Here is an 18,260-nt window from a genome sequence, read left to right on the forward strand (position 1 = left end):
TCTGGTTTGTGTTTTTAAAAAGATCACTAGAGAATTTACATAAAACATGGCAGAATGAAAACATTTTTAAAACTACCTTCCATCCCTCAAAACCCACTGAGAACAACAAAAACACTGAAAGAAAAAAAAAATCATCTCCAACGAAACAAGGAAAGGACCACAACCACAAACCACAAAATATGAAGATTATTTTCCAAATACTGAGAAACTTTGCGGTAAGGAAAGATGTTGAGAGATGACCAGAAAGAAAAACCTCCTCAGATTTCAAATCTTGAACAGGCTACAGATATCTAAAACTATCAGTCTTGAATGTTCATCTCAAAAATCCTTTGATTACACAACGATGAGGCTTAAGGGAATGAGAAAGCCACAGTAGATATGATTAATGATCCAGTGAAGATCCAGCTTCTAACAGCCAAGAGTAAGAAAGGTGGAACTGAAGAGGAGGAACCCATCATTGTTATGATCTACAACCAAACCTCCTAACCTCAGAAGATGTCTGGTGGGGACAGGGGGTGAAAGACAGGAGCATAAATCATCATATTAGTTCTTAGAGGGCCTATGAAATAAAAGATTTCATAACAAATTGTACATGAAAGTAAGAGGAGATAGGTCTCTGGATAGAGGACAAAATAAATATAATAAGATGGTGTTTAAAGGCAGCAACCTAAAGTTGACACTGTGTACCACTCCACCTTATTTCCCTCTGCTTCTCCCTATGCTATTCTAAAACAAATAGTGCCCCAGTTAGAGTTGCCTTTATTTTATTTATTTATTTTTTTTTAAGTTTATTTATTTTCAGAGAGAGAGCATGAGCAGGGGAGGGACAGAGAAAGAAGGAGAGAGAAAGAACCCTGAGCAGGCTCCATGCTGTCAGCACGGAACCAGAGGTGGGGCTCAAACTCACCAACCATGAAATCATAATCCCAGCCGAAATCAAGAGTCAGATGTTTAACTAAATGAGCCACTCAGGTGCCCCAGAGCTGCCTTTATTTTAAAAATGGCTAATAACCAGAAAGAAACCAGCCAGGGGCCTTTACATACTTATTGAGGGGAGGGGAAAGTATGAGGACAGAAACATAAATTAAAAGTAGATGAAAATTGTTTACCAGAAGAGGAATTACTTCATGCAACAGAGAAAAAGTCCAGTCATATAGTTCACTATAGATGCAAAGGATTTCAAGATGCCATGTTTCTATAAAAAGGGAGGTCAAAGAAGAGTTATAAGAAATAAAAATAACAATGAAGGTAATGAAATGTGAACCAGAAGAGTTTAAGAAATACATGAAAGAGAAAAAAGAAACCATTATAGATGAAAGCCATGTCTGATACCATAAAAACTGATTAAATACAATTTAAAAATCAATGAAGGAATGTGAGTGCAGAATAACTGAATTCACATGAAACAAAATAGAAAAAGCAATCACACATACATGCTTGCAGAGAAAATGATAGATAATGTCTATCATCACAAAGGACATCCTGAAGAAGGTGGAAAAATGGAAAAGAAAAATATTTGAAGATATAAGGGGAGATGTTTCTATAATCAAATAAAAATAACCTTCATATCAAAGGCATACCAGAAAAAAAAACTGATACAGACTGATATAGGTTTAATAAACTTCAGAGATGATGAAAGAACTGTACGGGCATATGAAAGAAGAAATGGTCACCTACAGGTAGGAAAAATCAGGCTGGCCTGAGATTTCACCTGGTAACATCTACTTCAAGAAGTGGTGCAACAATCCCTACGAAGTTCATTATTTCTTCATCATTCACACTTCCATTAGCTTCCTAAAAAATCTACCTTTAGTCTTCTACATTATGCTGAAGTTGGACTCACCAAGTTGACTTTCCCATCAGAAGAGCTAATGCATTTCTTCCACTTTTTCTCAGTCCTCATCCTTTTTGACTTCTAGGTAGTTTTTGGCACTGCTGATCAATTTTTTCTCAAAACTCTCTTCTTGGGCTTCTGTGACAGTGTACTATATACTTCTCTCCCATCTGACTGTTCATTCACACTTCTGCTTTTTTTCTTCCATAATCCCAAAGCGAACATTCCCCATGATTTGACTCTTGACTCTATGCCAAACTCCTTTCTTTGAAAATTATCCAACCCTACACCTTCAGCTATAATATTGATAGGAAGACTCCTGAATCTACATTCTTATCATGATCTCTCTTTTTCATTTCAGCTTCTTCAACTTTTCCAAAGGCTGACTGAATTTTCAATAGTACCTGAAATATTTTAACTTAACTTCCTCTCCTAAAATCGACTTCCTCTCTTAGTTACTAATTTTAGTAATGGTATTACCATTCTCCCAATCCATAGACTTGAAACTTTAAAGTCATCTTTCTCTTCCTTTTTGTTTGGTCCCTAGGTCCAATTAATTTCCCATATATTTCTTCAAAATATCTCCTGAATTCTACCTTTCCTTTGCATTTTCACATTTTCCTAATGTCTTAGTTTTGTAACATCCAGATGATAGTGGGAATTTCCTGTCTGTGCTGGGCACTACTAACAGACTGACTTCATTAATATCTCTGCTTAGAAACCTACAAAATTCCCCATGAGAATGAGATAAAGTAAGAACTATCAGTTGGACAATTAAGACTCTCTACAATCTGACAACATCTATCTTGGGTCTTATCTTTGTCCAACAATATTCAGTCTAACATCATGAGAGAGTTTAAGCTTTAGAGGCAAAAAACGTGAATCCTGGCTCTGTCATTTATCAGCAATGTGGTTATGAGCAAGTAAATTGACTTTTCTGGGTTTCAGTTTCTTCACCTGAAAAAATGGGGATAATAATTCCAACCTCACCAAGTTATTTTAAGATAATGAATTTAAAGGGCATGGTCAAGCATCTGTCGCAAAGTAAAAACTCAGTAAATGATAGCTATTATGCTGCTTTTCCTATTAAAAAAATAGGCTCGTTCCTTTCACCTATCAAAATATATCCATTCTTTGAGGCCTACATTATAACTAATTTGTTCACAAGACAATTCCAAATTATTCCGAACTATTCCAAGCTATTCCGAACAGCTCAGCCTTAAGTGATCTTTCATAGGAATCACCTCAGAAAACACTTCTCTTGCTTTTGAACATTTGTACCTTATGCATTTAGTTTGTAAGCTCCTTCTGAGCAGTGACTGTGTTATCCATACTTTGTGTTCCTGCTTTTCCCATAACAGAAACTAAGTAAATATCTGTTAAATATTACTGCTTCATCCACCAATATTGAAATGACTAGTTTGGGATTTATAGAAGAGATTTATGCTCATCTCATCATACTGAAGAAAGTAAATGGCTTCCGTAACTATTTGCTTAATATGACCTGCCCAGTGGCTCAATTTTATTACTAATATGTTGATAATTAGTTGCTATCACTGAAAAGAATTTCTCTATAATAATATGTTATTCATACTTTATTTTATTTAATTTAAACATTCACTCTAAGAGTTGTTCAATACCTATCAAGTCATTTCAAGCAAGAACCACAAAGGAAACATAAGCTAAGCAAGTGACATCATCTTCTGCCATCCAGTGGCTTCTGAACTAAAACAATGACTCAAATTTTATTTTCATAAAATAAAGAAATACTTTAATATATATTTTAGTCTGCTTGTGATTAAAAATATTATTTTCTAAACACATAAAAGTTGATTACTTAACATATACAAACATAAAAGGCAAAAACATAATGTTTCTAATGTGATTTTTTTAACGTTTATTCATCTTTGAGACACAGAGAGAAACAGAGTGTGAGTGGGGCAGGGGCAGAGAAAGAAGGAGACACAGAATCCCAAGCAGACTCCAGGGTCTAAGGTGTCAGCACAGAGCCTGACATAGGGCTCGAACTCAACAGACCATGAGATCATAACTTGAGCTGAAGTCAGACACTTAACCAACTGAGCCACCCGGCTCCCCCCAATGTAATTTTAAATAGCTTAAAATGGGCTTTAATGATTTATAAATTTTTCAAATGTTCATCTGTAATTGCACCTACACAACGGAAGAATTTCAGAGCTAAAAACATCAATCTATTATCATATAGTTTTGTTTATACATTATCAAATAAGTGATTTGGCTGTTTGCTTGTTTTTTTCATTGAATAGGCGGATGAGCTCTTAGTTACTTTTTGTATTAGGTATATGGAGCTTTTATTAATCTGTAAATGTAAATTAACTATACCATTAAAGATGTAATGAACTGTTACATTTAGAACAATAATGTAAGGTTTTGCTTTTTACCAGGCAGTGATTCACTACAAAATTATCTCTAAAGTAAATTTTACTATTTTAGTTCATTTGATATTATTTTGCTGAAAGAAGGGTTTAATGATTATCAATTAATTTAATTGATGTATTTAACGTGTTTTTCTTTAGTGTACTATAACTTTTATATCCTTCTCTTAACATGACTGTGTATAAGTCTATGGTTTTTCTATAAAGAATGCTAATCCAAATTTAGCAGTTGAATTCTTGGTTGAACTTCAACTGAACAAGAAAAACATATAGCTTACTCACCACTTTATCAGAATTAAGTAACCTTTCAGCCTGCCAATATAAACAACAAAAAATATAATATTTAAGCCAACACTGCATTCTGGCTGGATGCATTATAGTAACCGTAAATTCATCACTATAGCCAGGATACATGTCTGAAACAGATCTGATCTATTCTGTAATCTTCAGTCTAGTGATTTTTGATAAGTTAATGCATTAAGACAGATTTAAAAAACAACAACAACAACTTACGGGAGGTCCAGTGTCCCCTTTTGGCCCTCTCAGATTCTCCATTTCGAGCATTGTATTAAGATCCTCATAATAATAATAATAATCATAAAGGTCAGTCTCATAGCTATTTTCGATGGGATAGGTAGCATCAGGATCAATTTCACCTTCCTTCCTTAGGTCAAGGTGATTGTCCACAGATGGCTCATCTGTCACTCTGTATAAGGTTGTGTTTAAAATCTGTTGCAGTTCCATGAGTTCATTAGTGTGTAGATTTGCTGTGATAGCCTTCTTGAGATTAGTAATTGTTTCTTGTTTTATATGTGGAAGAATAGATGATATCTTCTTAAATGGTGACAGACCAGTTAGTTTATCATTATGTTGTGTGACATTGTCAGATACATTTGAAAAAGAACTAAATTTCTCCTTGCTATTTGTTTTCGCCTTTTTGAGATGATGGGTCATTGACAGACTTAAATTTGTCTGAGTATGTTCCTCAGTGATCATTTCTTTGTCTTGAATCCCATGGTTTACAAGATCCACAGCAGAAACATTCCTTGAATGAAGAGAAATGAATTGAGATTTTGATATTTGGTGTTCTTGTTGCTTATGGACTGTTGCAGAATCATTATTTATGATATTTGGAATGTTTTTGCCTTTGGTAAATGTGTCCTCAGACAGCACTTTTTCACCAAATTGTTTGGGCAAGGGAGAGTTTTCCAGTATCTCAGCTGGTACGATGGTTGTATGAAGATGGTTTGTCTCAGGGTGACAACGATGTTTCACATATCTACAATAGTTTGCAGATGCTTCTGCAGAAGGAATAATATCCAACTGACATACTACTCCTTCAAAATGGACAGAATTATTATTCATACTTCCTAGTGTAAACACACTGTTAGAATCAAAAGTCTGGACTTCCAAAAGAGTCTCTCTGCTAAAATATTTCTTTCCACACTCAACAGACATTGAAACAACTTGGTTTCTAATAGTAATGGCAAAGAAGTGCCATCGCTCATCATGAACACTGTAGTTGAAAAACACAGACTGCTTTCCTCCAAGGTATACTACTAATTTTTTAGGTAATAATTGCACTCCTAATTGCAGTCTATTTTTATTTCTAATGCTGAAGAGAAATGCATTGTTTACTCTATGTGACTGTAACCCAATTAATATTGTAAATGGCTGTTCTAAGTTGAATGGTAAAATTTTCATGAGAGGTGACTCAATATAAGCATCATTTGTTAAAATGACACCTGATTCTGTTAAATGGACCCCCTGAGGTAATGGTGTAGATGATGATGGTACAGCAGTCACTGATGATGAGTGTCTTACATCTTTGTCTCCAAGGCCTAGTTGATGAAGAATATCTATGCCTGGAAATTAAAAAGAGAGAGAGAAAGAGAAAGAGAAAGAATCTTACTCTTATGCATTCAGGTGTTCATATGAATGTTTGAGTATGAGAAAATATTCCTTGTCTGTATCAACAGTAATCCCTAAAATAAGCATGCTCTATCAATTTCCAGTTCATGAGAAACATGGGGAGGAAGAGTAAAATGTCATACTCAGTAATCTGAAACACACACACGTAAGCACATACTAATGCGTGCATACACACACACACACACACACACACACACACACACACACGCACAACCTATATTCCTAAACCTAAAATTTAGTAAATGCTCTCTCATTTTTCTCAATCAATTAAGGAATCATTTGTCACTCCAATGAATATTACTTCTTTAATTTGGAACTTACAATTTTATGACTTCTAAGTTAAAGAGAAACTGGGGACACAGTTACAAAAAGAAATTTATAACTTGAAAACCACTGTACAAATTAAGTTCACATAATCTTTTAAACTATAATTTTTCAGGTTTTTTTCCCTGATAGCCTTCTGGAAATTTACAAGTTACGCAAGAGTTCTCCCTGTGCCTAATACTGTAAGGGTGTGCTACACATAAAGTATTCAGTCACCCTGATATCTCCTGGACAAGAAAACTTAAATTCCTATTGTTGATGATTACCATACTTTTTCTTTCCCTTCCAAGTTTCTCTTGCTTCTGTTATTTTCTCAGTCCTCCAAGGTAATTTTTATCAAAGCAATTTTTAGACCCTTTCCAATATTTGTTATATAATATGAAATATAGGTCGTATATAACATAAACTTTATATATAGGTTGTACATAATATAAACTTTATATAATAATGGCTTTTTTTTCTGGTTTATTTTCATTGCAATGTTACTAATAGTATACTGTTTATCTCCCCTATCCAATTATAAACTCTTGGAAGACAGATTCTGTGTCTAATTAATTATTGGATATCTACTATTCTTGCCTTGCAAATAGTTCTATAATTTCTAAATGAATGAATTTGCCCCACCAGGATCTTATCAGATGTCACATTTCTTTCTATAGTCTTATAAAATTAAATACAATTTGTGAATAATGATGAATCCTGTATTAGAGATATAGAACAGTTTAGTCAGGCACAGGATCATTATTATTTTGGGTGTTAATAAATCTCCTACCTGTAACTTTGTATGTATGTAATCATTTCTAACAAGAAATGTCAAAGAATATGAATTCATAACTGTGATAAGTAAGAAAAAAGCTTTTGTAGATTAGCCAAAAAAATGTGAATTATCTTAGTTTTTCCTTTATAGGAAATTAGTAGATATTCAATAATTCATGTTTATTACAAATAGCAAAAATAATAGCAAATATCACTCGTGCATAATCTAGCAATACAATTAAAATGTTTTCTCACCAGAGAGCTTTATAAAATACTCAGGTGGTTTATTTTAAGGTTATAACAACCATCATTTATAAAGCAGTCATAGTTTTATAATAGTTTCAAATGTTATAAATGTTTGTATCTAAAACAGTATGACAGTGTCTCTTAAACTTTTCCACCAAAACATTCCTAACATCAGTTTAGAATTATATGTGTCTCCAGGAATTTAGAGGAATATTTTAAAGAGGCCCCATAAAAATAAAAAAAAAAAATCTTTGACTTCTCATGTTTTACAATTATAATTTAGGAAAAACTTTAATTTTTCTCTATAATATGGCTATATTTGTTTTACTATATAACATGAATTACCAGTGAAATCAGTTAACTATCCCCATCCTCAATCTTCATTGAAAATTTATATTCCTGAAACAACTGTCTGCTTAGTCAGTGACTCTGAGTATTCTTGCACAATGGTTTCTGCCTCTAAGAAGGTGCATATCTCAATCTGAGAAGTAATCTATGTTAGAAACACTGCTCCTTGGAAAATCACGACACTTAAAGTGTATATAATCATATATTTTGTGAAAGTTATTATAATATGCCAAATAGGCTATCCTTACACAAAGGAAGTACCATATTTATGTGGCATGATATCAAGGGCTTCTCCTTACCCAAAGAAATAACCCCTGGTATATACTGCCTCAAATTTCTGATTCCATTAAAGGAAATATCACTGGAAAGGATATTATTTGAAACCTGTATTATATATACGTGTGTGTGTGTTTAATATTTCATATATTTTCCTTCAATTCTAATTTAGAGTTTTTATAACAAATAGCTGAGATTTTTAAAAAGTCAAAAGTCTTTGAGAATTTGCTATTCATAAGTTTCTTGTTATCAAACCATCTTTCCATTCCTGAAATAAAAGCTACTTGATGGTTATATGTTACTCTTTTGATACCTTGCTGGATTCTTGAAGAACGACGTATGTAGAATCATTACATCAATATTTACAAGTTAAGACTGGTCTGTTTTTTCTCATATTGTATTACCTTTATCAACTATAGTATTGATTCATTATTTTCTATGACCTAGTTTTAGTAGAATTTATTAGGCTAAGTTTTAAAAACAGAAAGTACAAATTAGACACCATTCTCTAATCACAATGCTAACAAGTTAGATTTTAATAACAAAATCAGGAAAAAAAACCAAAACCTTTAACTGGAAAATTGGGGTCATTGGGAAAATACAAATAAAAATTACACAGTTTTTAGAAAAATAACAAAAATTAAAATACTACATACCAAAATCTATGGGATATAGCTTAAGAATTATATTTTAGATAGATTTGTATTTTTTGTTATGTTATCTTTAAAATTATAAAAATATACAATGTCCCTAGTCCTCTTTATTTAGACATATCTATTATTTCTTTCCTATGGATAGTGTTTCCTTTTCCTTTTTTCTCCCTTCCTCCCTTTCTCTTACTATCAGAATTAGCTTTCTTAGTATTGACTTTTTTATTATTAAATATCTTTATAGTACTTTTTATTTGATTTATCAGCTTTGGATAATATTAATTCCCAACCAGCTTCTACATATGAGCCAATCAGCAAACTTAATACACTTCCTGTCTTTTTTCCCTCTTCCCTTCCCATTTATCAGTGATTGGACCATTCCTACATTTGTATGGCATTTATATTCAGTTCTGTTCCCAAATTTTCTTCTTATACAGCCAGTCTTTGTAATCGTTATCTCAGTTATTTCCTTTTTGATGAAGTTTATCCTCTATTAGTCTCCTCAAGAAGCGTTCATGGAAAATTTCCTGGATATTTGACTTTTTAGAATTGTTTGTTGATAGCCTCGTATCTTAAGTTTCACTGGATATAAAATTCTTTGCTGATACTTTCTTTGAATATCTTAGAGATATGATTCCACTGTCTATTGGTGTGGAATGTTAGGAAAGAAAAGTCTGAAGTCGGCTAATTTTATCTCTCTAAATGACTCAATTTTTTTTTTTTTTTACCAACATGCCCCAAAGAGCTGTTCTTTATCTTTGAAGTAAAGTGCAGATTTTATTAGGATATGGCTTCATATTGACCATTCTGGATAAATGTTTCCAGGCATATAGATGCCCATTTGTTGTTTAGATTCAAGTTTAGTTGTTGTTGCTTGCTTCAGCAAAGTTTTCATGAATTACATCCTTGAATATTCTATTTTATAGTTTTGGTTTTCTTCTTCAAAAATTCCTATTATAATACTGTTTAATCTCCACTGCTGTCTTCTGTGTCTGTCATTCTTTGTAATCTCTTAAAATATGTTCTTTATCTTCAGTTCTGTTTGATTTTCTCACTTCTGTCTTTACCATGTTTCCTATAATGTCTAATCTCTCTTTGTGCTCCTTCCAATTTCATCTTGATTTATAAAATTGTTTTCCTACGACATCTTTTTCTGAGTTCTACAAGCTCACAATTCATATCCTTTTAATGTCTTGCCATCTCTTCCTTCTCCTGAGTTCTTATATTTCTGTTTTATGATCTTCCTTCATAGAGGTGATTTTTTTATGTGTACATTCTCATTTTGCTCCTTTCTCCTACATCTTCCTTATTGTACCCTTCTATTTAGTCTGTTATAGTTACTTTTAGTTACTTACTAATTCATAGCCCAACAATTTATAGAAGGATGCTGGGGAGAAGACAGAGGGCCATGCCTTCCAAATCTCAAAACCCAAAGGCTCTTTCAGTATTACCAGAGTTTCCTTCTCAAATGGCTTTTTGATATACCTAGCCTTTTTCTCTGAACCTTCTAGCAGAACTTCTATAGCCAGCCTAGCTGGCAACACTTTACTCTCCCTCCTCTCTATCCATTCTCATTGGTATATGCTTCAGAATGAATCCTTCACCTTAGGAAGTAGATTTGTGCATGTCCTGGGATCTGTCCCCACTGGCCATTTAGCTACTATGTGTGCTTCTTGACCCTGGGCAGCTTCTGTCCACCCCAGTTCCTGTAGCACTTGTTTCGTACAAGGGCTAAAGGTGAAATATTTCAGGGTATGCTCCTCATCTTTAGGAAGTGTGGTCATGCTGGCACTTATATGCTTTTGTCAGCATATTTTGAGTTTGCAAATATTATCAGTCCCCTAGTTTTGCTGAAAATGGAGTTTTCAAGGTTATTATTTCATTAATTTTTTTATGATATCTAGAAATGGAAGTAAGAAGATAATATCTCATGGTTTCAAGTTTATACACTTTAAGTATATACCTATTTCACAGATGAAGAATCTGAGGCCCAGTAAGATTAAATAACCTGGTCAACATCACACAGCTGATAAATAGTAGAAATGGATATGAGTCCAGTCAGTGTAGCTTCAAAGTTTCTAATCTTTGCCTCATCACACTGCCTTACAGGCAATGTGTTCTCCACATCACCTCACATTTCCTTTGGCAAGCCTCAGGAATTAATCATTATTCCCACAGAATCTCACAGTGGGGAATATTCTGTAAGTGGCCACCAGAGTTGGTATCTGAGTGCATTTCTAAATGTTAATCCAGTTTTTCACTTTCAAATCTTAGTGTGAATATGTTTAACAAATGCTTTGAGCAGATATTGATGGGAGAACAGAGGACTCTTAAGGATAAAAGGCACCGATGAGAGGGGGTGGGGAGAATAGGAGAAAGACTTCTGTCAGAGAACAGACTCTTCATTGTTAATTTAGGTCTGGCCCTTGATATCACCAAATTGCAATTCGGAGGTTAAATTTAGATAATTGGTACCAGTGAATATAGCAAAACAAACAAATAAACAAAAAACTTACTTGTCTGTAATAAATTACTTGTTTCATGAGTGGCCCTAACCGCATAATCAATCCAGTTTGTGTCATACAGGAAATCAGTTACTTTTTAAAGAATATTGATATCTTCATTAAGTGCTTTGCATTTTTTTCATTAAGAATTTTTTTAATTTTAATTTATTTTTTTTATTTGAGTATAGTTGGCACACAACGTTCCATTAGTCTCCAGTGTTCACCATAACGATTCAACAAGTCTGCATGTTATGCTGTGCTCACCATATGTGTAGGTACCATCTGTCACCATACAATGCTGCTACAATACCATTATATTCCTTATGCTGTGCCTTTCATCCCCATGACTTCTTTTCCATAACGGGGAGCCTGTACCTGCCACTCCCCTTCATCCGTTTTACCCATCCCCCCACCCCCCTTCCCTCTGGCAACTATCAATTTGTTCTCTATATTTATCAGTCTGATTCTGAGTTTAGTTTGTTTATTCATTTGTTTTTTGTTTTTAGATTCCACATGAGTGAAATCATATGGTATTTGTCTTTCTCAGTCTGACTTATTTCACTTGTGCTTTGCATTTTTTTAAGGAATAAAAATAACAGCAGCATTTATTAATTCTACATACAAGCACTGGTCTCACAACTTTATTAAGCCACATAATTCTCACAATAACCCTACGAGGTAGGTACTATTGTTAACTCTGACAGTTATAAAAACTAGGTCACAGAGAATTTAACTTTCCCAAGGTCACCCAAGTAGGATGTAGAGGCAGAATTTAAAAGCAGACAGTCCTCTGGACCCAAATTCTCAGCATGGCAACTTTAAGGAATGCATATGTCCTCTAACAGCAGAACTGATTCTCAAACAGAGAATAAATCATGGTGTCACCAAGACAACACTTTACTCTTTTTACTGTAAACACCAAGCCTAATGACTTCATCCAAAACATGATTTCAATAACCACACATGCTGACTCACAAACTTCTCTTCTGGACTTGCATATCCAATTGCCTACTGAATTTATGCAATAGAGATTAGATGTTCTGCAAGCACTTCTAACTCAACATATTTTCCCCCAAATCTGTTCCTCTTACTTTAGTGCCTCTCTCACTGAAGAGCCCCACTATCAAACCACTAGCCAGAGTAATATTTTTATAGTGTGAATTATATCATGCCACTCTCCTGAACCAAATCCTCCAATGGCTTCCCGTTGCAGTAAAAATACAATCCAAACCCTTTCCATGGTGTTATGAAACCTATGCCATCCGCTCCCTTCTTACCTTTCTTGATCTCATCTCTTTTCATTTCATCCCACCTTACTTAGTACCAGCCACACTGGTCTTTTCTTATTCCTTAAAACCACTAACCTCATTTTGAATTCGTGGTATTTGCACTTATTATTCTTTGTGTTTAGAATGCTCCAAACCTTTAGTTCATTCAGATCTAGGCTCAGATGTGACCTCTTCAAAGAGGTCTTCCCTGACAATAATATCTAAAAGATAAAATAGTCATCCATCTGGCCCCAGTGATTCTCCAACATCTTACTTACTATGCTTTATTTTTCTTCACAGCACTAAAAATTTAGGGAGACATAATTAATAAATATATGATATATATATCTATAAAATCATATATATCACATTACATATGCATATACATTATATATCACACTATATATGTATACATGGTCCATGAGGGTAGTACTTCATCTTGTTTTACTGTTATATTCCAACATATAGAATAATGACTAAAACAAAGTGGGTCCAAAGTACTGTTTGAATGAATGAATGAATCAATCAACCATCTAACGCAGAAACCTGGCAATCACCATTGATACTTCCTTTCCACCCATTCTCCATAGCTATTTAGTCATCAAGTCCAATACAAGCCTTAGTTAAGCTCTCTTTACTCTTAGATTATCATATTAGGCTCCTAATAGATTTCTCTGCCTCTTGTAAGACACCCTTATCCAATCTGTCATCCACACTGCTGCCAGAAAAACCTTTCTAAAATACAGAACAAAATGAACATTTAGTTCATGACACTGCTTCCTATAACACCTCGGTGGTTCTCACAGCTTTTAGCACAAAACTCAAATTTCTTATTTCAACCCTCAGACTCTTAGCGATCTAATCCCTGCCTGCATTTCTAGTCTCGCATCTCATGCCTTCCTAACAAGCTTTCTTTTTTTTAATTTCTGCTACATGTCAAAGGTGATCAAACCTAAAAGATCAAAACAGGAAAGTTTAGAATGTAGGAAAAAAGGATCACTCTCAGCAAGATAGTATACTAGAAATAAAAGGGAATCATTAAACAAGGAATGAAGTATCCATGGTCTTTCAGCCTTGTGGATATCCTGTTTAAAAAAACCTTTTTACCATTCTCCATCTCCTCAATCTTTCATTAAAGGATTATGGCTTCATTTTTTTTTTAATGTTTGTTTAGTTTTGAGACAGCAGGGGAGGGGCAGAGAGAGGGGGAAACACAGAATCTGAAACAGGCTCTAGGCTCTAAGCTGGAAGCTCAGAGCGCAATGCGGGGCTCGAACTCATGAACTGTGAGATCATGACCTGAGCCAAAGTCTGATGCTTACCCGACTGAGCCATCCAGGCACACCCCTTCTTTTGTTAATGTTTCAGGACTTCATTTTAAAATAAGTTTCTCACTGGTATTCATATGAAATGGTGAGTCTGTGACACAGTTGATGAGGCTGAGTAGATTGGCACATTTAAGAATATCCTTATAACTGTGAGTGGTATGGTGGTTTTATTGCAAACTGTCAAGTTATACAAGTGAATCATTGGGACCCCCATCTTGATTTCACTTTTTCAAGTCCTCCCACCCTTTCCACTATGGCACCCAAAGCCTATAGGCTACTTGTGTAGTAAAAAATTTAACCTTGCCCAAAGAACAGGCATGTTTGTTCTTCGCTCCTGGGAGGTACTCTCTTAAGCTCTTGAATATCTTGCCTGATAAAAATATTTTTGCTTATCTGAGGGTTGTGGACCACATAAGATAGTCCCATAATGTGATTTATAGTAAGAGATTTGGTCATGTGGCTCAAGAGGGCCTGGAGACTGAGGTTAGCTACATGGTCAGTCCACCACGTCTACATGACGGTGCCCCAATAAAGACTCTGGACATAAGGGCTCAGATGAGTTTCACTGGTTGGCAATATCCTGGGCATATTGTCACATGTCATTGCTGGGAAAGTTGACACTGACTCCACTGAGAGAAGACAAACTGGAAGCTCCATATGTAGGACTTTCCTAGACCCTAACTCAAGTGTCACTTCCCTGGGTTGATTTTAATCTATATCCTTGGTCCAATAAACCATAACAATGAGTATAACAGATTTCCCTCGGTTCTATGAGTCTTCTAGAGCATTATTGAGACTGAACGTCATCTTGAGGACCCTTAAACTTGCTGTTGGTGCAATGCCCCCTCACATATTTTTCCTTCGATGATATCTGCTCACTCCATGGCATTCTTCAACCTCATTTTTTTTTTTTTACCTTTCTTAAGTTTCTTGCCATATCAAGATGAATGTGTGTGTGTGTTTTAAATCCCATTCTTTCAGATCCTTGCTAAGTATATCCCTGAATGCTAAATTTACTCTTTAAATTACCTCCTTTTTAAGCTTTCAGTATAATTTTGGTTTGTTGTTGCTTTGTTATATATTAATGACAAAAACATCCTACTCAATTCTCTAATAAAATAAATAGAAAGAAAACACTAACACAAGAGTATTCCCAGAAAATGAAAGATGTTTCTACATTGAAAGGGCCTACTGAATGCCCAGCACATTAAGTTGAAAAAAGACCTGTACAAGGCACATTATTGTAAAATTTCAAAACATCAAAGATAAACAGATGATCTGAAATATTTAAGAAAGAAAATAAAACGGTCACCTATAAAGAATTAGTATAAAAGATTTCTTGAACTGCAAGGCAGAAGGCAATGTCTTTAAAACAGAGAAAACTATTTACAGCCTAAAATTTTGTACCCACCCAGATTACCCTCATGCTCATGTGTGAAATAAACATATTTTTGGAAATGTAATGTACACATTTTCAGGAGGCCACTGGATGATACACTCCATTCAACTAAGGAAATGGATGATGAAAATGAAACACAGATTCTAGGACACTGGATTTAATACAGATGCGAGGCATTAACTCTACAGGAAGTTTAGAGAATTACCAATCCACAGAAGAACAGGAGAATTTTAGCTCCTAGAAAGAATCATCCCCCACCCAAATCAAATGGTTGGAATATTTGGTATTTTTTTGGAAAATCTTTTTCAAAGAAGGTTTAAAATTCTTTTGGAGTATCTGAGAAGAATTAGTGATAGTGACAACTCCTGATTAAATGTTACATTATTGTGTCATGCCAATTTAACAAAAAATCTACTTTAGGAAAAAAGTACTTCTAAGTTTCTGATAACACATTACTGTTTTCATTTCATTTCATTTTTTTTTAACTCAGAAGTATCCAATTTTTGGATGTTAAAGAGGTTTTAACAAGATTTTTCTTTTTATTAAGAACTCACAATAAAATGTTATGGTTATAGAGAGACTAAAAATTGTGAAGTACACCCTGAAATAAAGGAGCATTATTTTGTATTCTATAAATGAAATCTTAAGGTTGAAAGATATTATTTCCTTCATTGGTTCCGAATTTTTAAAAAACAAAATCTATTCAAAAATATTCAGTTTTCCTTGTATCTTTCTTTGCCTCAGTTTTTAGTATCTTGATAATGCTACCTTTTGTAAAGTATTAAACTCATGACTCCAGCAGATGGCAATTATGAAGCAAGAAGATGTGTAGTGAAAAAAGAGTTTTTTGTTGTTGTCAGAGATAGCCTAGATTCAAGTACTACTGCATGAGCCTGAGCAAGCCCCTTCTTTGAGCCTTAGTTACTTTATCTATAATCTCTATCCTGCAGGTTCATTATGAAGATTAGAATAATGTATATAAGTGCCGGCAAAATATATATGTAAATAATAATGGCAATTTTCTTTCTTTCTGATCTTCTCTGTGGTCCAGGAAGCTTACTTGTAAAGAATTTGTAGACTTCACAATCAAAATACTTGAGTTCAAATCTTAGTTCTTCCATTTATTATCCTATAACTCTTGGAGTCGTTACTTATTCTTCTTAACCTTATTTCCAGCAATTCTATCACGGGCATAATTACAAAAAACCCTGTGATGAGATAGTGGTGAATATATATTCTACAGGCATGGGATTGGTACATGATAAGTTCTCAGAAGGTTTAAGTAATAACAATGAACCAGAAGATATAGTTTCTCTCCTCTTCATGGTTAATTAAAGCAAAATAAAGTAACAGAAATGACTTGGTAAGAATAGCATTTCATGAAGTTATATGTGACATGTGACCTATTGTAACCATTTCCCCATAAAACAGAATCAGAAAATGCCTTCCAAGATACATTTTAATTCATCTACATGCTACTTGGCCGAGAATACTTACCAACTTATCACTTTAGTCAATCAGATACAGCAGCGCCCCTTCCTTTGTGCAACCTCTTGCTACCTATACATATTTCCCTTTCTTGTCTCTTTCTTACTGATATTTAGTTGATTGAACAAATTGCCAAGTGGCTTGTTGAATTGGTCACTGAATTGAAACGTTGGTTTTGTAAGAATGAATAATTTGGCAGCCCTGCTAATGTAAGACAGAGGAGTAAAAAATAATAATAATAATAATAATGGGGACATGGTGATGTCTGTAGTATGTCTGTAGATCCAGCATAGTTTCATAGTTTTTCTCTTTGACTTTGGCGTTTTAGTGTTTAACCTTTGACAAGACACTTGTTTTTACACTTTGAGGCCAGAGACACTATCTTACTTAAATTTCAATCACTGGCAATTAAGATATTACGTGTCAAATACAAGATACTTTTTAAAATGTTGCTTAATAAATAAGAGTATACACAGATTCCTGAAACTCTATCACCATACTACCAGAACAACTAGCTAGCAAGCAAAAAGAAAACATTGAATTATTTTCTAAACCTCTCCATTTAAATCAAATCCCAAACCCACTGGTATGCAAATTTTATTTTGTTTCTTAATGATGTAAATCTAGATGGAACATTTAGTATATGCTTGTGTTGTTTCAAGAAGTGCAAAGGTAATTCAGCCACAGCTTACCACCCCCAAGAACTCCCACTTAAAATGAAGTCACAAGCAAAGCCTTTTCACTGTACACAACTTCCCTTTTATAGAGAGTTTGCTTAAAAATGTAAGCAATTTCACAGACGGAAGATCTGAGTAATTTCTTAAAGGTCATATTTCCCCCCAAAATTGGTTTCTTTACCCTTACATTCTCATTGTACTGGGTAGAATTTTTATTGTTGCATGTTGAATTTAAGGTTATGATGATTTTACAGTCATATACTTTGCTGTTTGGAAGCAGAATTTTTATATAAGCAAATACGTAGCAAGGTAGCTTTCTTACCTTGTTCTTGTGCATGAACAGCACTGTCTGCCACACATAGCACAATAAAATGAAGAAGCAGTTTCCTAAAAACAAATGGGGTGGATTTTAGAGGATATTTACAACCTATAAATCATATAAAATCCAAAATGAACTCTAGTGCATGATTAAGAAGCTACTATTTTAATTAACACAGTATTTTAATAGTCATATTGGTTAGGAGCAAGGGCTCCAAATTTAATTCCACCTTTGCCACTTACTGTATGACTCAGGCGTACTTTCTATTGCCCTGGTGTTTCTTCATCTGTTAGATCTATCTCATAAGGTTTTTGTAAATTAAAAATTTTCATGTAAAGCACACAAAACAGTACCTGGCACACAGGAAGCACTCCATAAATGTGAACAAGTATAAATGATATTATTAATTATTATTATCACATATTATGTCAAATTATCATACATGCAATTTTATACAAAGTAATATGTTTACACAAAGCCACATAACTTATAGTCAC

The 18,260-nt window shown here is 34.1% G+C and overlaps 1 protein-coding gene across 5 annotated transcripts in view; it reads right to left on the bottom strand.

Annotated features, from left to right (window-relative positions):
- The window catches only part of COL24A1 (collagen type XXIV alpha 1 chain), a 397,210-nt gene that overhangs the window by 368,442 nt on the left and 10,508 nt on the right, over window positions 1–18,260 (bottom strand). For 4 of the 5 annotated variants that reach the window (XM_045478122.1, XM_045478119.1, XM_045478121.1 and 1 more), the window contains exons 3-4: window positions 17,767–17,831; window positions 4,762–6,113 (exon numbers count right to left, since the gene is read on the bottom strand). In XM_045478122.1, the coding sequence (XP_045334078.1) occupies window positions 4,762–6,113; window positions 17,767–17,831 (1,417 nt within the window). Of the gene's footprint in view, window positions 1–4,761; window positions 6,114–17,766; window positions 17,832–18,260 lie in introns of those variants that run through there. The other variant, XM_045478123.1, reaches the window with a different exon arrangement.

Source organism: Leopardus geoffroyi, chromosome C1, assembly GCF_018350155.1.
Source record: "Leopardus geoffroyi isolate Oge1 chromosome C1, O.geoffroyi_Oge1_pat1.0, whole genome shotgun sequence".
NCBI classification, from domain to species: Eukaryota; Metazoa; Chordata; class Mammalia; order Carnivora; family Felidae; genus Leopardus; species Leopardus geoffroyi.